Raw genomic sequence first — 27789 nt, 5'->3', positions numbered from 1 at the left:
AAAAGGCAGGAAATAGAGAAAAATACTGAAAAGAAATGAAAAGTTGCCCACTATCTACATTTTGCAAAAAGCACTAAGATGGTTCTGATACACAGAGTTGAGGTTGTTGCTGCTGGTGATTAAGAATGCCAAGGATATTATGTTATCTAATAGGTCAGTAGACTCCTACTGCGGCAAACTATATTCCTCAAAGATGACTGCAACAGTATCTCCTGGTCTTCTTAGTCTTCTTACAATGTGACTTTGACACTCCTCCCATGGAGAGGTGGGTGTCTGTGTTCCCTCCTATTAAATCTGGATGGATTTGTGACTAATGGAAATAACGTAAGTAAGTGACTACCGAGGACAAGTTATAAAAATGTGATGGACTTCTCCCTGTTTCTTTTGAGATGTTCACTCTTAGAACCCAGCCATCATGCCATGAGGAAGCCTAAGCAACCCGTGAAGAGGCCAACTTGGAGAGTACAGAGGTACCCAGTACACAGCCCTGGCTGAGCTCTGAGAAGAAGTCAGCATCAATTGTGTGAGTCAACCAACTCGAAAGCAGATCCTCCAGCCCCCAGGTCAGCCACCCCGGCTGGTGCCATGTGAGCAGAGATGATGTGTAACTATTGAGATTTGTGCACAAAATACATCTTTGGTTTTATTTTAAGGGCACTAAGTTTCGGGGTGGGTTGTTATGAGGCAACAGATAATTACTTAAACTAATAGTAAGAGCGACTACAACTGAAATGGTAAGCATCTATCATGCGGCAACACTGTAAAATGGTTTTAGACGTTGTATCTCAGTTAATTCTCACAATAACCCTTCTGGTATAGAGAGTATTATTACTCCCAATTTATATATGGGGATATTCAAAAACACACACAGGTTAAGTAATTCATCCACAATTTAATTAACTCAGTTAGCAAGTAGAACTGGGCTATGAACCAGAGGTCTGGCTACAAAGCTAATGCCCTTAACCACAACACTGAGCAGTGGGAGAACATTCCACTTAATTAAGACCCAATTGTTGTTTCTGAAGTGCAGCTCCGTCAGGATCTGCTTCCCCAAGCCCTGCTCAGCCACATTCCTCTCTTCCTAATGAGAGAGACACACAACCAGATGGACTACTCCCTCCCAACACTGAGGTTCAGACAGATTGAGTTACTAGCTTAAGCTACAGAGTGTCCATGCTGGGGATCCGAGCCAGGTCTGTCTGACACCAAAACTTAGGCTCTTTCTATTGTTTTATGGTACCCATTGGGCTAATGGATGACTGCAGTAGATGAATAATAAAAATTATAGATAATTCAAGTTAATTATCTTTAACTAATACATTGATGTATATGGGAAGAAGACAACTGTTTTCCAAATCATATTTTCCCAAGGAGAATGAAATAAATGTTCTAATTTTTGACACAGAGCTATGAGGCAAGGGAATTTCTGAATGAAAAATTACTGTTCATATACAGCAACATTTCACAAACGTTTGGTTTCAGGATTCCTTTATATCCTTAAAAATTGTTGAGTACACCAAAGAGCTTTTATTTATGTGGATTATATTTTTCAATGTTTAATATGTTACTGGTTAAAACAGAATTTTTTAAAATACTTATAAATTCATTTAAAAATAACCCAATATACATTTATATAAATAGCATATTTTGTGAGAAGAAAAAGCTATATTCCAACAAACAAAAAGTCTTATTCAGAAAAATAGCACTGTTTACAGTCCTGCAAATCATTTTAATGTTTGATGTAAGAAGAGGTAACTGGGTCCCCATCTCTGCTTTGGCATTTCCAATTTGCTGTGGTATCACAGGTCATGCAGCCTCTTTAAGACTCCACTTTACACGTATAAAAGAATGAGTGAAAAGGGCAAATAACATTTTAATACCATCATAAAAGCAGTTTTAATCTTACAAATCCTGTGGAAGAGTCCTCACATTACTTTAAAAATTGCTAGTATACAGTATACAAAAGGTTGTTAACCAATTAAAATTCAATAAGAAAAACAATAGAATAATATTTATATGACCTTAATGTAGAAAATGATTCTTTGAACTAGACACAAAAAGTACAAACCTTTAAGTTACAAAAACTTATTTTTTAAATTAAAAGTTAAAAGACAAGCCATACATTGGCAGAAGGCACCTCCAACACAACTTTATAGACAAATAATTATTATTCAGAATATATTTTTTTAATTGCTACAAATCAATAAGAAAAACGCAAATGTCTCCGGAGAAATCAAGGCAAAGAAACATAAATAAGACATTTCACAGAAGAGAAAACCCAGAAGGCCTATTAAGTGTCTGAAAAGGTATGCAACCCACCAGAAGCCCGACAAATGCCAGGGAATACAACAAAGAGTACTATTTTGTGCTCATTAGATTGGCAAAAACAAACAAAAGCCCTGACAATCAAGGACTCGTGTACTACTGATGGGAATGTAGCAGCTACTTTAGGAATACAGCAGACACTGCTTATTGTCTACTTGTCACCCACCTTTCCCCATCTTCCTTCCTAACAGCATATTTTGTTCAGGTATCTCCTTCCTCCTGATAACATTCTTCGAGGTAAACGGGCCCTATCCCCACGTAGTCATCATGGTCTTATCTAACCTTGTAAGTAATCAACTTCGGGTGTGATTCAGTTTTAGCCAATAAGATATGAAAGAAAGCCAGGTGGAGGAAGTTTCTAGGAAAAGTTTCCCTGCCCTTCAAAAGAAACAAAGAGATACAATAACTTTGTCCATTGTTTTGTCTGCATTTGATTCCTTGTAACCATGAGGAGAGCAAGCCATTGAGTCAATGAATAAACCAAGTCTAGACCACCTCTGCCTCTGGACTTCTTGGTATGTGAGGTAATAAATTTCTTTATTTTAGCCACTTTGAACTCTATTGTCTGTTATTTGCAGCTGAAAGAACGCTAACAAAGAGAAGAATTTTGCAGTATCTAGTATAGTGACCTATACCTATAGTCATACCCTAAGACCCAGAAATTCCATTTCTAGGTACATAAGCCGGAGAAGCTCACCCATGCAGAGGAGGAGATTATGTAAAAGAATGTTCCTTGTAGTCTTATTTGTACAGAGGGACAACTGAACGCAAGTTTGCAGTTTATTAATGATAATTATCATTAAAATAAGTATTAATTTTTATAACAGGTAGGTAATTATTAATACTAATGTGTTTTTAATTCCTTTTTCTGTCCTTTCTGGAAAGAGGATGTCACTATTTTGAAGTATGAGATCGAAGCCACCCACTATAAGGCAACAAACTAGAAGAATCCCAGGTCACCGACTGTGTGGAGGGCCATGCTCCCCCTGGACTACTATCTGGACTTTTTCACAAGTGGGAAATCAACTTCCATGTTAAGTCACTCTTAAGTTTTTAGGGCTCACAGCTGACCCTAATTTTAATTAAACAAATAAGAAAACATAGACTGAAAACACACCACCAAATTCGCCACAGTGGATGGATGCTTCTGGGGAAGGAAAGAGGTAAGTAGATGAGAGAGAAAATGAAGCATATTTCAACTTTATAATATTCTTATATTCTATTTTGAATTAAGGATCTAAAGCAATAAATAATTAAAATAAATGAAATGTTAACCTCTGTTAATTCTAGGTGGTGCATATTCTATTTCATTATTCTCTGTACTTCTCTGTGTTTGACTTCTCAAAAAAATGGATGACATAGACAAAATTACCCAAAAAGGAAAAAAAAAAAAAAAAAAAGAGGAAGGAGGGAGGAAATGAAGTAAAAGAACATGCCCTCTCACCCAAAAAGAAAGAAAATGTGCTCCTTCTACATATACAAATTTAAACAATATCAAGACCAAATTTATCTCCTATTAAAATGAAGATGAGCACTACCCAAAGTTGTTGAGGGTGCAGGGAGTGGGAGAATACATCCTTTCTGGAGGGCACTCTTGTAATCACAGCAAATTCATTTAAAAAGTGTCAGCTCTATGAAGCATGAATTTTACCTCAAAGAAGTTATCTTAATAAATTTGAGCACAAAGATTTCATTGGAAACATTTTCCTCATACTTTTGCTTGTAATCTGGAAAAGTTGAAAAGCATGCAAATGCTGGGAAAGACAGGCTAGTCATGGTGGTTGCTATCTCTGCAAACAATGGCATACTATATAATGGCTCCCATTATGACTGATGATATCCAGGCACATTTGATAGTGCAGAGACAAGTTCACAATTTTCTTAAGTGAAAAGAATTTATAATAATAAGTACAAAGGCAATATGTACAATACATGTTTTCCTAATTTAATTTGTTTACATATAGATAGAAGTTATTAAAATCTTAAAGGCTCTTTTTATTTTCCTCTTATTATCATTCTTTTCTAACTTTCTACAACTTAACAGTGTCATTTAATGGCTGTAAACTATAAAGTGAATTGGAACAGTTGATTGCAACAAGTCTGATGAAAATAGGCAGTAGTGGTCAATTCATTTCTTACCATTAAGACATGGATAACTGGGTCCTAACAGCATAGTATTTGGAGTCATTTTGTCTCCTCTCAAACAACATGCATTTGTTTTTAAATAAGATTGTAAGTATCCCATATTAGAGATACTGAGGGAAAAAATACCATTGGGGCATAATTCCACCAAAATCAATCCTTGAGACTAACAGGACAATTAGTGGTTTTCTTTAACTGATGAGTGAAGAAATGTGTTCATTTGTTTACTAATGAAGGATGTTGTTCATAAAGGATAAGTCAAAGGCAGGAATGAGGTTCAGAAGGGCCAAGTGTAAACAGAAATGCCTGTTAGGATTCTGGCACATTACATGGTAGATGACATATTCTGAACTGGCATAACTTTTCTCTGAATGCTTTCGTTTAGGTACTTTCTGTTACAAATTACAATGAACCCTTAATGCCACAGTACTTTTATTCCATGTTCTAAGACCTATACGTTTGCTCTGGATGCATACTTTGGATGACTCCATTGCCTCCACTAACATTACAGTGTTAGACTAGATGTTAATCTGGATACAAACCAGAAGGCTCTGAGAGCTGCCCCATATTCCTAATGGACATGTGGATGATTTACTGTGACTTGTGGGCTCATGCACAACCCCCCCATTTAATGGGCACGGCTTAGTTAGGCCATTCTAGCTTTCTCAGCAAGTGTCAGCTTTCACCATCCTAAAGTAGATGGTTTCCTTTCCATACAGAGAAGACCCTTCCTCGTCCAGGGATTACATTCCTGGATGCAGAACAGATAATAACTCGGGAATCCCATGGACTCTATTGTAAACTTACAACGAAAAGCTTTTGGAAAACCTCAACAGTGTTTCCTGGAAGGGCCTAAGAATGGTACGAGAAGAGTCAGGTCATAGTCCTTAAAAGCCCAAATTAGTAACAAATCTCCATTTTTGACTACCCTTTCCCCTCCTCTGCAATCAAATGTTAGGATTTTAGTCTACACTTAGCTTTCCACCAGTCTTTTCATTAATATCACCATTATTGGAATACTAGTCTCATTACATTGATACTGTTACTTTGCTCAAATCTATGAACTTCTCTTTTCGTCCTTACTGGCCTCTGTAATTCAGCAACCTCTTCTATTCTTCCCCAAAATTCATGACAAGGCTGGGTGAAGGGAACGTGCATCGTGAATGTTCTCAGACAATTTCTTCTGTCTTCCTTGCTTGCACTTACCACCAGAGTAACTGGTAAAGACTTCAAAATCCACCTACTGTGGCTCTCTCTTCCTCTCAAATTGTTGCTATTTTAGCAGCTTTGGTTCTTTCCTTAATGTCTCTTCAGAAACTTTCCCTCTTTAACTGCTGTAAGTCTCATTTCAAATACAGTTTTGTAGCCCAGAGTACACTGCTTAAATTGCTCCTGACCTTCTCAACCACGGACTAAGGTCAGGTTTCTTTGCTCTTTGGGATTGCTTAGGAGCCAGTACCTAGCTGTCATGAGATGGTTTTGGCCCACCTATAATCTATGTATTAGTGGATAGAGCAACTTTAGAAGGTTGGTTAGAGAGTCTTTGGAAAACAGAGAATGAGTCAACATGACCAGACTTATAGCACATACCTTAATATCATCTTCAGAGTACCCAGAACAAGTTCCTGCACCTGCTATGCAATTATTAAATTATCAGCTGCATTAGAATGGAGATGGTAATATTTTATTTTGTTCGGTCAAGAAGACAAGAAATAAATATGATTTAAAAGTTCCTTAAGATTATTTTTGTTTGGTCAAGAATATAGGATATAAATATGATATAAAACATCTTTATAATTACTTAACATTTATAATAATTTATTTCAATATTTATAATATTTCTACTTCCTGCCAGAAAGCTTACGTCTACTTTCTATCTGAAAGTCATGTCTACTTTCTTTTAGAAAACTACACTGGAAACACATAAGATGCAACATAATTTTCTCTAACTTCTTTCAAAGATAAGATAGAAAGATTTGCTTACAAGGAACAAGTAACAACAGCAATGCCAACAGCAATAATGATGATAATATTGATAACTTAATTACAGTTTACAAAATATGGATAAAACTCTTAGCTTTTACTGCACTTAAAATTCTAAAGTAAAAATCAAGCAAATATAAAAAGATGTAAACCCTATTGCCAAAAAATTTATTTAAAAAACAATGTTAACCTAGGATTTTTTGACAACAAACCTCTGTCATTTACATTTTACTTGTTCTTTTCCCTTCTTTTGTCAGCCAATAAGCTTTGCTCTTTGTCAATAAGATGTAATCTGATAAGCTTATTTCTGACTTGCCCCAGGGAAGCAGGGGAGGACTTCAGAGAGACAAGTCTGTTCCCTGGGCTAGCAAAGGAAACAAAGAGGAGCTGCTTGGGAAGTGACTCAAATAGTTTCTGTATTGCTTCTATGTAAACATGAGAATTAAACTACCAAAAAGCTTCCTCCCAAACAAAAATTACTCATTTTTAAAAGTAACACTTTGTTAATCATATTTCAATTCTATCCTCATTAAAAAAAACAATTTATTAAGAATAAAAGCTCATTAAAACATAACTAAATATTGGCAATATTTGTGCACTTTTAATAAAACTTGTCAAGTCTAGATCTTAATTTTTAAACACACATATGAAACCTAGTGAAGTATTTGTAAATTTGTAGAACTAATACATTTTAAATATCAAACAAAAGGAACAAAAATTTAACTAATGAAAGAATTATAAAATGCTTTTAAATTCCCCAAATTTAAGGTTAATCACTAAGAATATGAAGGAAGTGAAGCAGAGGGGACTACAGACATACTTTAATCTATCCATAACGTATTTGTCATAAATCACGGTCAGGAAATTTAAATAGATTTATATTTTAAAGAATTTCCCATGATAATTTTTAACTATTTTTATTTGGACTAGATGGTACTGTGAAACATTCGCTTAGTCCAAATCTAATCAATCGATAATACTTTATCCCTTAAAAAATCTTGCAGATGATAATCAATACATGCCAGCTTTTAAGGGAAAAGTACTAATTGTAGTACATCTGCCTCTCCCAGAAGTACCAATGAGGGACAGTTTCCATAGTCATTTATAAGCAGATATAATATAAAACAGTTTTTGATTCTACTCTAAACATGTTTCTTTCAACATTAAACATGTTTATGTACCTAAGTAATCTGGACTGCACTGAAATAGCAATCCTAAAAGAGGTAATCTCAAATACAAGGAGAATACAGAGCTGGTTTGGAAATAAGATAAGTCTGACAACAATTTCAGGAAATCTTCCTCTCAGAAAGTCTATTTGTGTACCTAAAATTAGCACCAATACTCCAGAAACAGGGAAACAATAAGATGGTTTGCAAGTGACGACAGCTTTGGCTGAGATTAACAGCAAGCTATGTAGATAGAATCATGCGGCTTTGGAGCAATCCACTTGTATGATATCTAGTAAATACATATCTCAATGATCAGACATATATTGATCTGCTCTTAATAACTGTAAGCCATTCCTCCAAAGCTATGCTTTATACTAATCATTTTCAACAATAAGGAATTTGTCCTTTGATTTGTAATTAAGTCTCAGAACAAGCCTTAGATACTGTTATCTCAAGGTCTGAGCATCCAGGACAGTAAGCAGAAGCGTTTCTCAAATTGTTTCATTTCCAAAGATAAACTGTTAAAACACATAGCTTAATTTAACATTAGTGGATTGTGCCTTTTGAAATGATCCTGGCCCTACTCATCACTATGAAGATAAAAAGCAACTATCTACAAGTTTTAGCTTTGTCTTGGTAAGTGCTTTCTCAGATTTAATGAGCTCTTACAATGCACCACTTTACTGAAGTCCATAATAGCAAAACGAGGTGGGTCCCAGGTCTCCATCTTCATAAATGAGAGGACTGAGGCTCAGAGAACTGAAGTTCTTTTCCCAGGGCCACACACAGAGTATCTATCAGAGGGAGAATTCACTCTCTGCTTGCTCTAAGTTTGCTTTTTCCAAGGTCCATCTTAAAAGTCTCTTTTTGCATTTTAAAACAAAGTGAGAAGGGTGACAGGGCATTAGGGAGTGGGAAGGGGTCAAGGACACAGCCTACATCAGCTGGAGTTGGATCATGCATCATCTGCATGGCCAGACATGAAAGCAGAGAAAAGGTTAGAAAGTAGGGATCAGCAGGCTTTCCATTTTGCACTAGCCAGCTGTCTCAGCCCATCAGTTGTGGCCAGGTACTAACCCTGTTCTGAACCACAATTTCTCCTCTCTTTCCTGGGAGGCCAAAGGGGTGCTTTTTTCTCAGTTTTTAAAAAATCATCTTTATCCCAATCCTGAAAGTGTAACAAGAGTCTAACTTGGATGCTGGGGAAAATAAGGGTGTATCAGAGGGTGGGCAGACAAGCAGGCAGGGAAATAACCACCTGATTTTTTCTCTTTGATTTCTGTCTCAAGTCCTGTAATGACAGATCTCACTCCACTGCAGTATGTTTTGGAAATATACTTAAAAGGGATATGTGATTATTTTTAGGTACATTTTAAGTGTTGACTAATAAAAGGCAAATATCAGAACAGAAGAGCAGTTTAATATAGCATTTTTAAAACCATTCAGTATTCTAAGGCATCCATGACCTGCTATAATCTAATTATCTCTCCAACACCCTTTGGAATTGCCCAGAAAGATGTGGTACCGTTTCTAAGTGATGCATTAAGCATCTGGCCTGACTTCACAGAATTACAGATAGCTGAATATGTACTCTCTCTATATTTTATTAACATCCCAGAGGTTCACGTTAAGATGTAGTACTGATGTGCCCTAACTTGCATCACTACCTGTTGACAGAAGAAACTAGGCAAGACTTGAGAGGGTCTACAAATATAAAAATCTTTTAAAGATGTTTTGGCAATTTAAACAAAACTTTGGCTTAAAAAAAAACAAAGAAAGAAAATAAAAAGAGCAGCTTCAAGTTTATAAATTTATAAAACATGCCCAAGTTTCAGCATGCCAAATCCTCTAAAAATGAGCTAATCTCCAGCATCCGTTCCTTCCTTCTCAAACTAACAGTGTCCAATTTTCCTTGAGATCATACCGTGGCCTCCACTCTCAGCCGTGTGTCTGAATGGGGTTGACCCTACCTACAGCTCTTACAGGGGGCTTAAGCTCACCAATATATCTCCCCATCTTCCTGTAATAGGTTCAGGAATGAGCATGTGATCAAGATTAAACAAATGAGAAAGAGTGAATCATACATCTGTGCATGTGTAGGAGCTTCTGGAGGTGACCTCTCTTCCCCTGAACACTGCAATGTGGGAATGTGATACATGGAACTGTCACTGCCTAAGGGAAAAGCCTGGAGCTGCCAAGGATCCATTGTACATGATCTAAGGAGACTGCCAACACTCCTTTGCCAACACTGGAAAACCCAGAGCCAGAGAGAAACTTTTTTGTTGACATACTTTAAGCCACTGTATCAAGCTTTACCTGAAGCCAGCCAGACCATACATTTGAACTTCTCAGTTACATGAACCAATAGATTTCCAATTGTTGATCAGATAGTAAGGCTTGAGCTTTCAATCACTTGCAACCAAAAAATTCTCAACTGATAATAAGCCCAAGGCATTTAATATACCAAAAGCCTGAGCTGATTTTGTTGGTTGGTTTGTTTATCAGACAACTTTGAAGACTTTATTCTCAGGAAGAGTGGTGAGGGGAAGAAAAATCATCAAGGATGTGTCTTTCTAAAACCTAAGAGAACTTTAATACTTTCTAAGATTAAATTTCCAATACCATATTTGGAGGTGGTCTGGGCGTCACCTAGTCCTACCAGCTTCTTTTACAGGGAAGTTTTAACAAATTTGTGTACAATGAATGAGTGAATGAGGAAGCTTAAGTTTAGGCAGGTTGGAAGACCTCATTTAAATCGTTCCATTTCAGCTGGGAGTTGTTTATAAAAGAGGTTTAGTGGTGGTTGTTGTTTTCACTTGGATACACAAGTACATAGTAAAGCCTGGGAAACCTGATTCCAAATCCAACCTACCCTGTCCTCCATCAGGGAACATCTCTTACCCTCTCACAAAAACAGAAAAACACAAAGTTCTTCGATATGGCCAGTTTAGATGGTCTTAGAATTTTAAAATTCAAATATGCTAGTGGATTTCATTTTCCGGCCAGTTCTTTACCCTCTGAAATGCATTTTCTCATGTACAGTGTTAGATTCACAGGCTAGCCCACAAAACAGAGCAAAATGCAAAAAAAACGACAAATGCCTTTTGAATCTAAAACGTCTACTAGAACTCAACTAAGTTCTAAATCCTGAGAACATGGGACCATGAAATGCATGAAGACAACAGAAAAAAAAAAAATTAAACAAGAAAATATCCTATTTGCCTACCTCTTCCCTCATTTCCTGGCTATTGAACAAGAGTGTGAAAAAATCTGTCATTTGTCCTCTCTGACCTCCCTTTGTGCATTCTTCTACCACTTCTTAATGTCTCCTTTTTTCAAATGCTCAGATGCCCTCATCTTAATAGAGGCAGTTACCATTCCTTTGGTACTTACTATGAGTCAGGTACTGAGCTAACAATTTCAGAAGTATTTAGTAATTTGCCTACAGTCATGTGGCAAAGCCAAGATGGAGCCCAGGTATGCTAGACTGTGAAGGACATGCTCTTAAACATTAGTCTACACAGGTGGGTTCCTCCACTAAGAGCTGAGTTCTCTCTGCTGTAAGAATCAGGCCCCCCCATTCCTATCACAGCCTGAAGGGCTTCTCACTGAAAACTGTCTGCCTCCCTTCCCCTCCTACCAGGACAGCCATCCCCTTATTGTAGGTAATCTCCCTTAGGTAACAAAGGAGGAAAGCAATCTGAATTAACTCAGGGTAACTCAATCTTTTCAGAGGCGGTCCATTTTATTGCAAAAAAATGTACATATTATTATAAGTTCGCCTCCAACTGGCAGAATTTCAGACAGCTGATAAGAGCAAGAAGTAAAAACAAGAAAAAAAAACAAAAACAAACGGAAGCAGCAAAAGAGTATATATTTTTGGACAGGGTGGGCTGATAGGAGCTATCTCAAGAGTTTGCCTCCAAAGTTAGCACCTCTAGTACAGATCACATTTTTCATAATCTCTTGCCTTCTTCTACATTTTAATCCACAACTTAAAAAAAAAAAAAGAAAGAAAGCAACAATACATAATTGGCATTCAGTAAGTTCCTGCTGCCTTTATTTGCCATGTGGTGAAACCGAACCCCAGAGCAGATAATATGAAGTCATGGCAGGCTAGGGAATGGAAACCTCAGAACTCCTAACTCCCAGGCCAATATACCTTCTTTTAGATACTGATAACCAAAATTGTCCATTTATCTTTCTTTTCTGTTTAAGGTCTGCCTGAATGGAGACAAAACTGATTAAATATTGATATAAGCCCATAGGAATTTGGCCAGGCAAAAAGTTCTTTTTAAATATAATCAACTCCCAACTGAAAATAGCTCCTAGAAAGAATGCTTTCATAAAACAATTTAATCCATGTGTTTATTTTGCAGTAACAGGAAGAAAATCCACCCTTTAACTGAGAGATTACCTGTTCATCCCCCATTCCTTTTCAAATGCTCAGATGCCCTCATCTTAATGATGAGGGCATCTTTCCCTTTCCTCCAAAAGTCCAGCAGCTGCATCTCAGTTCAACTTTTGCTACCTAACATTTCTAAGAAGTTGGCTTTTCAACAGACGTTAGAATTCTAAAACGCCTGTATTTAATGGGTCCACCCTCAGAGGCCAATAAAAGTGCAATCATAGAACAATAGGGGTCAGTATACCTCTTATCAAGAGTTCACCTTCTACTGTGATATCATTCATTCTTGGAGAGGAACTCAGAAGGTCAAACTGCTATCAGAGAAACATGTAAATAGATAAACTAAATGAAGCTAATGAAGAGACCATAATCAAATACTCCTGGGAAAGACAATTAGCTGGTCTCCTTCAGAAACACTCAGAAACTTTTTAAAAGTAGGAAGGAGAATGCTGTGAACCTCTAAGAATAAAACAAATAACATTAGTTTAAGGAAATTGCCCTCCAGGTAAATATAAAAGCAAAATTCTTCCCAATAATATTAAAAAGTGAAACGCACTTAGTGGAAAACTTACGAGCCTAAAGCATTTGTTGACCGAATAGCAGAAACCAGTCTATGAAAATCATAATTGAAAATAAAGTCTATAATTCTGCTGATTAGACACAGACACTATAAATGTCTATGTCTTCCACTGTCCAGTGTTTATTCATATACATAAATTAAAATACAATAACTTAAATACAAGCAAAACCACCCGTGAACAGTTTCTTTCTTCTTAAGGTGTTTGTATCTTAACTCATGTTCAGAGCAAAAACGTATCAGAAAGGAAAATACTCTATTTAATTTTTCAAAACCTTTTTGTTTTAGGGAGGATGCCTTAAATATGAAAAACCTACTATCTACTAGGTTCTAAAGAAGATGGACAAATAGTGGGAGTATATGAAAAATACTTTCACTTCTTAAAACAAATACATATAAAACAATGACTTATTACCTCCAGGAAAAAGAACTAGTTACCTTTTTTTCTTTTTAACCTTTTGGCATTCCTGTTCCCTTCCCTTAAATAAATCAGCTATTTATTTGAAGCTGCTTTCTGTTCATTTCTCAAATAAATATTCACTGCTGGGGTTACTAGCCTTCACAATTATAACATTATTGTAACTAGTCAAAAATGAAAATAATATGATTTTGCTTAACTTCTTTTTAATACAGATGGCTTAAAAATAAAAAGAACCAGTGTCTTTCTATTGTAATCTTATAAATAGCCTTCTAACCGTCTTGTATTTTTTATAAGCTTCCTACCACTCCCCTGTTGTAGTAAACTTCAGAAAAGGTTGCGATTCCAAAGGGCTGCCTACCAACTGAATGGCATCCTGGCCTCGGCAGGCTAAGCGCCTCATTCTGGCTGCTCTCACTCCCTCTAGCGATGGCAAAGCTCATCAGTCTGATCACCCAGTTACCTCACTGAACGAGAGCTTGGCGAAGTCCTGCCCATCTATGACATCACCCCCTTCTTCAACCACTGCGAGGTGAAGCTTTAACTTCAGACTTGGAGGTGGGCTGTGCAGTAAACTGGAATGCTGTCCCTTGCTCGCTCCTCAGTGGAGGCGTGATCTGAACAGGACCAGCTCAGCCTGCAGCTGCCGTTGGCTTTGTGTGGACTGGACGCCGAGCTGGGCAGAGGGGGAGGGTTATTACTCCAATTCCCAGGCAGTGGAATTACAGCTAGAGCGGCAGAACATATGGGATTGCTTTTTCTCGCCTTCCCGGTAAGTGTTTCCCATGTTTTTCCTTATGATTGTCCCAGAAAGTTTGCTTGGTTTTACTCTCTAGAAAGAAATGACTTGGTATCATGAGGCATCCAAATACGAACGTTTGCTCTGTCACCAGGACGAGCAATGTATGTGCGTGCAAGCCAGCAAGGAAAAATTGGACTGTTACAGCCAAATGCAAGAAGTTTCTTGAAACCTTTCTTTCATTAAAAAAAAAACTAATGATAAATGGCTATTTTCTGTCTCGTGTCATTGCTAGTTGAAAAGAGCCTTATAGAAAACATTAAGTTGGAAAGTTAAATGTTAGATGTTAAAGAGTATGAGGCAGATTTTTTCACAGAGAGGAAAGCGAAAGGTCTTGCTAACTTGGTGTGTACTGTATGTGTGGTATGATCACCAATTGCTGCTTTTACAACTGTGAAAGAAAATCAATAATCCCTCAGCCCATAAGTACGCAGTACATGAAAAGCATACATCTTGCTCACAGCTAGCCCAGCTACTCCTGGAGACTTATGTGCCTCTGGAAGGATTAAGAGCTACACCTAGATTTTAAAGCTTGCACTGCTATCCTGCCAGAGCTGCTTCAAGCATTTCAGGCTTGCAAATCTCAACTAGTGAACTCAACTCCGAGGAGGGGGAGACTCTCTTACAAACCATATCCCCTCTCCAGAAGAACGCCAAAAATCCATTGCTTGGGCAAATGTAGTATGTGACTAGCATAGTAATTGGCAAAGTCTACTCAGAAAAACTAACAAAGCTCAGCCTGGAAGTTAAGCCTGATGTATGCAGGGATTTCAGTGTGGCAGGGGGTAAAAAATGAGTAGAGCCCTCATCAAGTGGGATATGCAGAGTATCCATTCACTTGCAACTTATAATGGGAAAATCTTATATTGAAAGAAATATTTTTTACAACAAAGCTTTCCAAAAGTAGTTAAATGTATCTCCTCAAGAAAATTTATTTTCAGTGAATTAGACCTGAAACAAAATGGTTGCATAGAGGTAAAAAGTACAACAGGCCTATATTTTCTCAACATCTGGGTGTTTGATTGTTATTTATTTATTGAGAATTTAGAAGATTTTTTAAAAGCCTTGATATGTGCCAATCATGGAACCAAATTCTTCAATGGTTTTAACAATTAACTATTTTAAATTTTCTTAATAAATCTATCTGCTCTAAAATGCACACATATGTTCCTTCGTTATAGCAGGAAACAACATGAATAAAGCCACTAGGAAAGTGCTTCAGCTGTAGCAATGCCTTTCATTTATCCCCGACAACATAGGAATATCCTGACCAGCATAAACATAAAGAATGAATTTGTCTGTTTTCAGATAGGACCACTTATGTCTGCCCCAAAGTGACAGATGACAGATACCCATCTCTCTTGAAATGAGTAAAGAAAGAAATGAACCTTTTAAAAGTACTACAAAATATTAATATTACCGCTACTACCAATATTAATAATAATATGCCAGGTTTTAATCTATAAGAAGATTAAATCAGAGATATGCCACTTAGTTTGCAGATATATGTGTGTGTATACACAACATATACACACACATACACAAATACATACATGTATTAGCCTGAAATAAAAAACAGCGTTACAAAAACATGGTTGCATGTATTTTAAGTAGGAAAAGCACATCTAATTTCTTTTTTAAATAGAGCACTGCCAAAAATATATCTAGTCCAAGGATCAGAAAAGATATTATTGAATGAATAAACATAATGAATTCATTAATATTGTGTATAATACTATCAGTTATTAATTAGGCTGTATAATACTATCAGTTATTAATTGGGCTTTTCATTTCCCCCCCCCCATTTTAACTCAATTATGGTTATGTTCAAAATGCCCAATTAAACACTTCCTAAACATTAACGTTTGTGGAATATATAACTGGGCAGCAAGTAAAGTTTTTACAAAAAGAAGAAAAACAGAAAGAAAATTTGTCATAACTGAATGTGGCAGTAAAATAGAAGGTATGTTTCTTTTGCTTTCAAGTGTTAATTAAGAAGCCTCCAATTCCATCAAAACTTTTTCAGAGCTAAATGAAGCGGTGTGAAATAAATTTGGTTGAAATCTTGTGGCTGTCAGACTTTGTTAGCAAGCTATTAATTATCTTTACCCCAGTTTCTTCTCTAGACTATATTGCCCAATCAAATAGAAACTCCAATTACATTCAGCACCTCCTGCCTAGGGACACAAGACCCTAATGAACACTCAGTGTCTCCAGATGAAAAATACAATTTTCATCTTTAAACATGCAAGTGCACTGCAGAGAGATTTGTCTCTGCTTCTCTTGGCCACACACACTAGGACTTCCTCTTCTTTCTGAATTATTTTGAACAATTTTAAACCCTACAAAAATCAGTAGCAGAGAACTTGCCTTGTATTAATGTCATATGAATGCTTCTTTATGCTTTTATTTTAGATATGCCAAATGTTCATACCAATATTAAATTAAATCTGGTCATTAGAAAAAAAAATTGGTTTAAAACTGCCATTTCAGTGGATCTTAACTTTTCCCCCTATTTTTAAGGTGGGTGGGCTACATAACAAAGAATGTGTTTAATGCCAAGATCCAAGACTAACTTAAAAATTTTGATTAAACCCCCTTAAATATTCTTTTATTCAACCAGTTTATTTTAATAGTATTATAAATAATTGTTGACAGTCAAATGAAGACCACTATAAATGAAGTCAACGAGGGAAATAAGATTCAGTAAAATTTTCAAAGCCTGTAACTTCTTCCCTCCTTTTCTCCTCAGTCCCCCTTGCCTCCTACCCCCACCTTTTGCCCCAGAGGCCTTTACTGTTCTTCTCAACGGGAGGCTTTGTTGTAATTAAACCAGAGGAAAACTGGCTGGCAGCAGCCAACATCTGACTTAGGGCTTCTGAAAGCAGTGTTCTGGTAGAGTGTACCACCCCCCAGCGGGCAAAAACTCTACAGTAAATCTCTAAGCAGTATTAATTCTCCAAAGTGCATTTTTTCTCTTCAGAGCATTAAAAGGGCGTTTTCTCGACTCTTTCTAACATTCCACCATTTCAAAAACTTATCACAAGTCAACAAACAAATTTCCATCAAGGAGATGGTTTGTAAATGTCTTCTGGAAAAAGCCTTCTGCCGCTTAAGAACCGAAATAGGAATATACCTTTCAGAAAGCATTTTCCAGTTTCAGAATGCAGATCAACATCGCTAAATTTGGTAAACCATCACACTAAAAAACAGTCTGAAAGCCATGTTTACATTGCATAGGAGAGCAGGTTTCAGGACTTTGACTTGTCTGTTGACAAGAACACCAGAGAAAACAGATTTTAAGTAAAAAAGAACGAAATGTAATCTAAGCAGCAGCTAAAGTTGCATTTGTTTAACATATGCATAATCTCTTTTCCTAGCCCCCAAATCAAGTGTCAGGAATGTATAAAAAGCTCTCTCCAGGTATTAGTCTGCTTAAATGAGAGAAAGGAGAAATTGCTCTCTTGATGAGACAATGACAGCTTTTGTTCTTTATTCTTTCACTTTTCACGTGCACAAGTTACCGTGGCAACTTTGAAAAGAAAACCCAGAGACCACATTTGGTTAAACACCATTTTTAAAGTGTGCCACTGGACTGTGGATTGATCAGTTTACGTACGTGTTGATGATTTTCTTCCTCTTCATTTGGTTTAAATCAACAATACTCAACTCTGACATGAAAAAAACAAGGTGTTTTTTATGATTATGGATGTTATCTTCCAGCCCAGTGCTTGGCACACAGTAGACCCAAATATTTGTTCTACTAGAGTATGGAAACTTGAATAGTAGAAATTTAAAGCATATCAACCAAACTGTACTCACAACACTGAAAAAGGCATTTCAAGTTTGCAGTGGGAAAATGTGGTTTAACAAAGATAAGCATAGTTTTAATTGCAATTGCTTAAAAGTCAATGCAAACTTAAAGCTTGTCCCCTGCCCCAAGCTCTCTACTGCTCACCTTTACCAACCTCTAAATTAATATCTTATTCATTCTTATAAGCCATGGTTTTCTAACTCATTTAGTCTGGCTTAATATCATAAAGGAAGCAGCCTTCACTGTGATGAAAGATAACATCCCAGTTTGCCTTTTTGTTTTAAGGATGCTCAGTTTAACTTTATAAGCCAAAACAAATGAAGCAGAATTAGATTCATTTATCACAAACCTGTTGGGGAAAAGAACCAGTAACATAAAAGGAGAAAGTAAAAATACTTTGCTTTGGAACTTTCATCCCCTATTTGCATAAATGAAACAAACCCTACAGGCCAGAAAACAGTCTGGATAAAACTACGTAAGGAAAGGCACACTTGCTTCTCTGCCTCTCAGCAAACCCTTCAGACTTCATGACTCTCAAGAGGAGAGTTAGAGGTCCTTCTGCTTGCCTGGCATTAAACAAAAGAATTGGAACTTTCCTGAAATCTGATGATCGTGGAAATTTTAACTACCAGACAGGCTGCTTAGAAAGCATTTTGCTGTCACTATCAACTAACCTGATGTACTCCAGTTTTTCAGTTTAACCATCCACGTAGTTTATTTGAAATATCATTCGTCATTACAAAGACTTAGCATTCATAGGTTGATCATTTTGTTGAGCTTTCTAGCAGCAATTTAAACCTTCATGAATAAATTACTTTCCTAATACTCCAAATTATGATTGTATAAATTCCAGTTTACCTAGAAATATTCACAGACTTGGATAAATTCGAGTAAGCATACGTTTTCTTCAATCTCAAGGTTTTACTCAAAATAATAATGCAATTAACTTCGATTAAGAGTTCTACATGCCTTTCTACTTTTAGATTTAATATTTTTAAAAGTTTCCCAGAGAGTTAAGAGACCCTGATGTGAGGCAAAGCATTAAAAAGAAACGAAAATCTCAAAACTCTGTACTCGATTTAAGATTTTTTTTTAAATGAGCAATGATTTCAAATCAAAGTCCATTTAAATCAAAGGGAGCAAATAAAGGATTTAGGAAGTTAGCACTATCAACATATAATCTTAATCTAAGTGTTCAAAACATGAGAAATACCTTGTCATCTCAAACATTCCCACCTCCAAAATATTGTAGTAGCAAAGAAGGACTCATATAAACATGCAGATTACCTCAAGTTCTTGACTTTATTTAAATACCAGTTTTCTATTCAGATACAACTTCTTCAATTATGTTAGTTTTCTTAAACTATCTCAAAATGATAGCATCTTTATCTATTTACATTCTTTTAAGTATATCATGGAAATCAACTGGAGGCTTCTTGCAGATGTGATTACATTATAAATGCATTTTTTAAAATCCACAATTTTTATTTATAAAGATAAACTGAATAGGAAAATCCATATTAAAAATCTGATTTACCAGTGAGGCGATTATGTTTTTCTTCTTTTTGCTACAGTTCTACATGCTGTATACTGAAGCAATGATACAATTAAAAAAAAATTTTAAACATTCCTTTAAATAACCAGGGCTCCATTTACGTTTCCCCCAAGTTACCCCCATTAACAATATTTTTCTAAAAGATCGATTCCTTTTTGTTCAGAAGTAATGGCCTCTTTCAAGCCTATGCAGACATAAAGGCTCTGAAGTCAGTGTTGTGGAAACCAGGCCACAGTGTCCATGCCAGTGGGGATCATTTTTCTTTTCATCAGTCACATTCAGCTACAATGTCTTTATGTGCGTGAATATGTAGAGCCAGCTCAGAAAGAGGGAAGTCTAAGCATGGGGACAGGATCACCTATTTTAGATGGAGAGACCATTACAGCCTCTAATATGCAAAATAAAACAAAACTCTTTAGCACTATAGGTTTTAAATATAAAAAGTCAGGAGAAGATATAAAATATAAGATATAAAACACAATCAAGCATGCATTGAACTGTTTGAGCTTAAGTAAAGGGAGTAAGAACTTGTGAAGGAAGCTTCATTTTTCAAAGAGTATCCTTCTCTCCAGAGGAACATGCTTTGTATTTTTGCCTTTTGTTTTAACGCAGTCTGGGGAGAAAAGAATGGCATTTTCCAAGAATTTAATGAGATTTCAGGCTTTCTGTTAATCCCACATTATTACCACTATTGTATTAATGGCAGTGTGAGTTTGCATATCAAATAGAGCAGAGGAAGCAGTTTCACAAATGTAAAACAGAAAAATAAACAAATTAATCTTCCTTCTTTTCACACCAATTTAGAATATTTTTTCTTTCTCTGAGCTAAAAATGTGAAAATCAATACATATTCTTGGAGCTGGAATTGGTGAAATACTTACAGCTCAGCTACAAGCTTTAGCTCTGGTTATCATTGTGATCATCACCTTGCACATACTCTAGGCTGACCAACGATTTTTAAATTCCCATTCGTCAGATTAATCTTTTCAACTTTAGAGTATGTCCTGGTGTATGAGAAATGGCCAGCTATTGGCAACATTTTAAGCAGGTTCTCACCTGTGATTTTTATAATGGTTTTGATTAGTTTTTAATGCAGTTCAACAAAAGTAATTGTTTTTTAAATTGCTTTAAATTTTTTCTTAAATTTACCCAATTACTTTATATGTTGAATAATTCTCAGGCTTAGAAAACATTTACAGAAGATACTTTTTAAAGTAACATTGTTATTATAACTTCACAGCTTGCTTTTCCATCTTCACAAACCAAGAAAGTAACAGTTTTCAAGAAAATACTCCACTGAAATTCAACAATAATGAGCAAAACCCTAAAGGCATCACTGTAAAACCTCACATTAAACAATAGATCACTTAAACTTTCCTTTGTGGGCACTTTGCAATATTCACTAGAGACTACTTTATCCATCTGCTAACTGCTATTTTTATTTCAAGTTGCCTAAATAATAAATTAAATGTATCTGTAATTTTTTTTTCAGTTTTCTTCTGTTAATGCAGTCTATTAGTGTTGATATCTGGTGACAAACTAAAAGAAATCAAACTTTCAAAGAGAACCAGAAACACAAATTTTGGCCTTATTTAACATTCACTTTCAGTAGTGTTTGAATTCTGGAACAGATGCTATCCTTGTTGGATGCTAGGTAATTACTGGGGGAGAAGCAAATTGCTTCTACTTTCAGGGTCAAATATTTCCACGATACCTTAATGAACCCTACTTGTACAGAAAGCCCCTGAGTGGGTGACCTTGCATAACAGATACTGATCCTACCCACCTCCCCTGTCCACCCCCAAAAATTGTCATGCATATTAGATAATGAACAAAGCAGTCATCATTAAAATCATGAGTCTCTTTGGTAAAGCCTTAAGCCCTTTCAGAAGTGAAAAAGACAGTCATTGGAGATTGGCATGTTCCTGTCTGAACCTAGAGAGAAATGCCTTGTCAGCTTTTGATATGCTTTCCTAACAGTCATTACAAGGAGACATTGAAATAGCTTCCTTTCTGTCCCAAATACAGTTTCTCAAGTTCAGTTTGCTAAAAATTGTATTCTCCTGAAAAAAATACTATGACTTGAACTTCTGTGCTGCCTTTTGGCCAACAATACCTGAGTAACTTAGGTTTCAAGATCATCAACTAGCCCTTAAAAACACCTCTAAGGAGAAAGGTCATAGTGTCCACATTCTGCAATTGGGAAAATTGAGGCCTGCAGGAAGAATTAAACAGGGCACTGGGCAAAATCAAAAGATTTGCTTCTAAAGCAAACCCTTTTCAACTCTTTAAATTGTAGATTGTATGACTTTGTAAAACTATGTTCAGAAATGTCTAAAATGTTACCATGGCATTTCTGTCAAAAATCCTTGTTTTGTCTTTGTTCACCTCTTTGATGTGTACTTGTTTTCTTTTTAAACATTTTATCATTTTCTATCTAAGATTTAAAAGTGAACTTTTAAAGATTGGCCTGACCTGAATTCAAAATCCATGGAAGGGGCTTACTGCCTCTTGAATGAAGCTTTGCTTCTGATTTGTTGAACAATCAGTTAACAATTGAAATTATCTATTTGGTGACAATCTCAACTTTGGCTTCCACTTTATTTATATAAATGGGAAGTAAAAGACAAAGAGGTTATCTTATCCCTTTGCAACAACTACTATGACGAAAGATGTGTTGCTTAAAGAAAGAAGTGAAGTTAAATTTCTAGGAAAGTTCCCTAGTGTGTTAATGTTCATTGTTAATAGTTCATTAAAACATTTTACTTTCACAGGAGATGCTCAGACCCAGTGTATTTCAAGGAACAGAAACATAAAGGAAATCTAGTATGCTTCCTTTTTTTTTCCCATGAAGAATATTTGAATTAAGTTTTTTTTTACCTCTTGAAAGAATACCTGTTCTTTCATAACCTGTGACTGCACCAGCTATTCTGAGAAAGCAGCAAGAAGCAAAAGCTGGAAATAGCTATTTCACAGCAGGTAATCACACCTCAGGATGTAGCTACTGTACAAAGTTTATACTTGGATAATACTGGATGGGAATAAAGGTGGGGGGTAACTGCCTGAAAAACCTATTACTATACAGGTCTTAGCATCATGAATGGCTTTCTTCATGAGGATCTGAAGTTACTATCTCTGACCACATTGCACAGAAGAGCCAATAAGAATTTCAAAGAGAGCAGTTTCCACTAAGGGAATTAAGCTACACAAAAGGAACCTTCACACAGAAACTCTATAAGAAAGGAAAAAAAAATACATAGGAAACCATGTGTTCTACATAGTAACAGGAAACTGAATTGTTTCTGGTCCCCACTTTAATAAGCTTGCCCACCATGCTGAACCGCAGCTGGAATGTTCATTGACAACAGCAAGCCTGATCTGGAGGTGTGTGCGGCATAGGATTACTTGAATAAACAGTGAAGAATATTTCCAAGGACTAAACAAGAGTTTATAAGTCCCAGCCCCTCACCAGGAAAATAATATATGCGCATTGGATTTTCACTCACGCAAAATTTACCCACATCGTTCAATAAGGTAGGAAAAATATTAAAGTCTTTTATTTTCATGCCTGAAATTATAAAGGCTAATTAATACCTAAAGGTGCTGAAGAAATTATATTACACAATAGATCAGTACAAATCTATAATTCTCCAGCCATGGAGAATGTTGAATAGTATTTTAGATTAGAACTTAAAGAAAGATAAATGCATTGTGAAAACATGTTATGAGATAGAATGTAATGAAAAATGTTCATAAAGCCATTAAACCATGTAGTACAAAACATACAATAAAATGGGAGAAAGAAAGAGCTAGCTTAACATGAAATGGAATTTTCCACTTAGATTAGCTAGATGTATTAGCTGTATATCTTTCCTTCCCTAAAGTAAATGAAAAAGATTCCTTCTGATTTTCTTGCTAGAAATACCTATCTCACATGTTTAATAGTAATAATCAAAGAAAAATAACATCAATAATCAAAGCAAACACTTGGCTTTACTGGGATTCAGGATCTCAAGAGATTTGTAACTATTCCTGAATAGTAAGAGAAGAGATTTTTATGACTACAAATTTTACAGTTGTGCAGTCTACCTAATAGAAAGCAGATATAAAATTTTCGTTCTTAGGAACAGTAACATTATTATCTTTAAATATAACAAATCATATTCATATGTGCCAATTCATTATGAGTATTAAGAAAAAATTAGAAATCTGACTAGCTTGGTCAATGACTGGCTACAAAACTGATATAAAGTATTATGAAAATGCTTTAGAATATTCAATAAAACTAATTATATTTAACATTTCAAAGTCAGATAGATTTGGGACATAATACTTAATACCAGAAACATTTAAGGTAAAAAGATTATGTGATTGTGTTCGTTGTTAGCTAGCAATAAAACCTAAGCCCGCAAAAAAAAAAAAATTAACTAATAAAAGTGATTATAGATGTTGCAGTTTCCATATCTATTTTGAATACCATTTTAAGTACGCTGGCCTGATGGTTTTCTGTCTTTTTTTTTTTAACTCACTCCGTTTTAGGGCTCTGAAACTACCTTGTGTAAAGACCTCAACACTGCTGACCATGATCAGCCCAGCCTGGAGCATCTTCCTCATCGGGGCTAAAATTGGGCTGTTCCTCCAGGTGGCACCACTATCAGTTATGGCTAAATCCTGTCCATCTGTGTGCCGCTGTGATGCCGGTTTCATTTACTGTAATGATCGCCTTCTGACATCCATTCCAACAGGAATACCAGAGGATGCTACAACTCTCTACCTTCAGAACAACCAAATAAATAATGCTGGGATTCCTTCAGATTTGAAAAACTTGCTGAAAGTAGAAAGAATATACCTATATCACAACAGTTTAGATGAATTTCCTACCAACCTACCAAAGTATGTAAAAGAGTTACATCTGCAAGAAAATAACATAAGGACTATCACTTATGATTCACTTTCAAAAATCCCCTATCTGGAAGAATTACATTTAGATGATAACTCCGTCTCAGCTGTTAGCATTGAAGAGGGGGCATTCCGAGACAGTAACTATCTCCGGCTGCTTTTCCTGTCCCGTAATCATCTTAGCACAATCCCCTGGGGTTTGCCCAGGACTATAGAAGAACTCCGCTTGGATGATAATCGCATATCCACCATCTCATCACCATCTCTTCAAGGTCTCACTAGCCTAAAACGCCTGGTTTTGGATGGAAACCTGCTGAACAACCACGGTTTAGGTGATAAAGTTTTCTTCAACCTAGTCAACTTAACGGAACTGTCACTGGTACGGAATTCCCTGACTGCTGCACCAGTAAACCTCCCAGGCACAAACCTGAGGAAGCTTTATCTTCAAGATAACCATATCAATCGGGTGCCCCCAAATGCTTTTTCTTATCTAAGGCAGCTGTATCGACTTGATATGTCCAATAACAACCTAAGTAATTTGCCTCAGGGTATCTTTGATGATTTGGACAACATAACCCAATTGATTCTTCGCAACAATCCGTGGTATTGTGGGTGCAAGATGAAATGGGTGCGTGACTGGTTACAATCACTACCTGTGAAGGTCAATGTGCGTGGACTCATGTGCCAAGCCCCCGAAAAGGTTCGGGGAATGGCTATCAAGGACCTCAATGTGGAACTGTTTGATTGTAAGGACAGCGCAGTTGTAAGCACCATTCAGACAACCACTGCAACACCCAACACAGTGCACCCTGCTCAAGGACAGTGGCCAGCTCCAGTGACCAAACAACCAGACATGAAGAACCCCAAACTCATTAAGGATCAGCGAACCACGGGGAATCCAGCAAGAAAAACAATTATCATTACTGTGAAAGCTGTCACCTCCGACACAATTCATATCTCTTGGAAACTTGTCCTACCTATGACTGCTTTAAGACTCAGCTGGCTCAAACTGGGTCACAGCCCAGCGTTTGGATCTATAACGGAAACAATTGTAACAGGAGAACGCAGTGAATACTTGGTCACAGCCCTGGAGCCTGATTCACCCTATCGAGTCTGCATGGTTCCCATGGAAACCAGTAACCTCTACCTATTTGATGAAACTCCTGTTTGTATTGAGACTGAAACCGCACCCCTTCGGATGTACAACCCTACAACCACCCTTAATCGAGAGCAAGAGAAAGAACCTTACAAAAACCCTAATTTACCATTGGCTGCCATCATTGGTGGGGCTGTGGCCCTGGTGACCATCGCCCTTCTCGCTTTAGTGTGCTGGTATGTTCATAGGAATGGATCACTCTTCTCAAGGAACTGTGCATACAGCAAAGGGAAGAGAAGAAAGGATGACTATGCAGAAGCTGGCACCAAGAAGGACAACTCCATCCTGGAAATCAGGGAGACTTCTTTTCAGATGTTACCGATAAGCAATGAACCCATCTCAAAGGAGGAATTTGTAATACACACCATATTTCCTCCTAACGGAATGAATCTGTTCAAAAACAATCACAGTGAAAGTAGTAGTAACCGAAGCTACAGAGACAGTGGTATTCCAGACTCAGATCACTCACACTCATGATGTTGGAGGACTCGCAGCATACCGTGTTTCGGTTTTTTTAAACCTAAGGGAGGTGATGGTAGGAACCCTGTTCTACTGTAAAACACTGGAAAAAGAGACTGAGAAAAGCAATGTACTGTACATTTGCCATATAATTTATATTTATGAACTTTTTATTAAAAGTTTCAAATTTCAGGTTACTGCTGCGATTGATGTAGTGGAGAAGCCTGAACACAATTCTATATTTTAGTACTTTTTAGTAATTTGTACTGTATTTTCCTTGCAAATATTGAAGTTATAAATCATTTACTTTGTGTTCTACTGAGTAAGATGACTTGTTGACTGTGAAAGTGAATTTTCTTGCTGTGTTGAACAATCAGAACTGCGTTCACATGAGATCCTTGTAGTATAAGCACAGGCCATTTTTCACTTTGGTATTAATGTAAAAAAAAAAAACTGGCTGAATGAGAAAAATTAAATTTCAAAAGGTAGTTATGAAATAATGTTCCAATTATTAAATTTGTATTCCAGTGGTATTCAATAATCAAAATATGTGAAGTAATGGGCAATATCAGATTTGCTGCATAACTCCATTTTTACCCTAAGCAAATTAGATATCCTTAAGAAAGTAAACGTATCTTCTGAACTGAATCCATCAGCTGGCATAAAAGGAGTGTGAAGTCTGCTGTTGTTAATGCCATTGTTAACAAAGCTTTGAGAATAAAGGACTTCACAAAAACAATACCGTAAGCGTGCTTCCAGGTTAGGGGGAAATCTGTACTTAGGAAAACATGAAAACATAGACTCGCACAGCGTAATGAACACAAATCTCAGAATTGCATTCTGGTTTTGCCTATACCATCCTGATTTTTGAAAAGTCAACTCTAAAGACACAATTGTTCATGTTTATGATGTTTTTATCATAAAGGATGTCAAAAAAAACCTTACACACATTAAAAAGGTAGCATAACCATAAGCAATTCCCCTCAGCAATGAAGAGAAAGTAGTACTTTAAATGAGAATTTAAAAGAAAAATGAATACTAGAAATTAAACTTAGATCTGGTTTATGTGAAACATTTTAACACTGTACATAAACGTTCCATTTACGTTCACAATGATCAAGAATACTGCCCATTACTGTCACAGTTTTCCAGATATTACATAATTAACTTGTAATGTAACATTTCTTTCCAGCTTCCTACCGAATTGTGAGCTATTACTTGTTTAAAAACCTCATCACTTTTCTGTTGCCATGATTTTTTTTTTTCCCAACAAAAAACCAAAGTGCATTGTACGCCCTTTGGCCAGTCTTGTATGTGCCTTGATCCAACGCTACATGTATTCAGCTTTTAAAACTCGACAAATTTTTCATACTTCCTTAAATATGAAAAATTGTGGTCTTATTGCTGAATAAAACAAAAGAAAGGACAAAATAATTGTGCTTGCTTTTTCGGGATTATGTTACTATCACTAAAGTAGCAAACTGCCCAGCACATTAGTCCTAAGTACCCCCCTGTATTTTTCTAGGCATAAAAATAAATGTTGGCTAAAAATAAAAAAAATAGCAATATCTTGAGCTTGTGTATCATTTTACTTAAGGGTTCAGCGTTTCATGCATAAACAAATATCCTAACAGTCTTTTGGAATACTCTTACAGAAAACTTCAGAAGTGGTTTTGTGACCTTCCAGTCTTTGTACACTGCTGCTGTTGTCCTGGTTGATACTTTAAGGTGGTTTTTGAAAAATTAATATTTTTTAAAATAGCTTTTTGGTAGTATGAGTTGGCATCAGAGGATCTGATATCCCAGATTTACCACTTACTAGGTATGTGAAAACAAACCATTTACTCTCCCTAGCTTAGTTTCCTTATCTATACAATGGGGCTATTAATACCACCCACCTCACAGGGTTGTTGTGAGGATTAAATGAGACAATGTGCTTGGAAACTGTACAATGTTCAACAAAATACAAGTTACTACTATTATGGTCAACCAGAGTGAGCCATGTGTTCCCAGTGGTTTGTTACATATCGCTGCTTCTACTACTCTGCTAACAAATATCTCCAACTGCCTATGAAACCTCATTTA

At 36.3% G+C, this 27789-nt stretch overlaps 2 protein-coding genes across 2 annotated transcripts in view; one reads left to right on the top strand and one right to left on the bottom strand.

The window, feature by feature from the left end:
* Nucleotides 1-27789, bottom strand: part of MACROD2 (mono-ADP ribosylhydrolase 2) — a 2059152-nt gene that overhangs the window by 1722468 nt on the left and 308895 nt on the right. The window lies entirely within an intron of this gene.
* FLRT3 (fibronectin leucine rich transmembrane protein 3) lies at nucleotides 13555-27272 on the top strand. Its single transcript, XM_032606627.1, has 3 exons — nucleotides 13555-13794; nucleotides 21965-22169; nucleotides 23730-27272. The coding sequence occupies exon 3, from the start codon at nucleotides 23773-23775 to the stop codon at nucleotides 25720-25722; it is 1950 nt and encodes a 649-aa protein (XP_032462518.1). The 5' UTR covers nucleotides 13555-13794; nucleotides 21965-22169; nucleotides 23730-23772; the 3' UTR covers nucleotides 25723-27272.

Source organism: Phocoena sinus, chromosome 15, assembly GCF_008692025.1.
Source record: "Phocoena sinus isolate mPhoSin1 chromosome 15, mPhoSin1.pri, whole genome shotgun sequence".
Lineage (NCBI taxonomy): Eukaryota > Metazoa > Chordata > Mammalia > Artiodactyla > Phocoenidae > Phocoena > Phocoena sinus.
Note: the sequence above shows the minus strand (reverse complement) of the source record. Positions and strands in the feature narration are given on the sequence as shown.

Coding starts and splice junctions, on each gene's coding strand:
- FLRT3 (XM_032606627.1), top strand. CDS start 23,773: ATGATCAGCCCAGCCTGGAGCATCTTCCTCATCGGGGCTAAAATTGGG.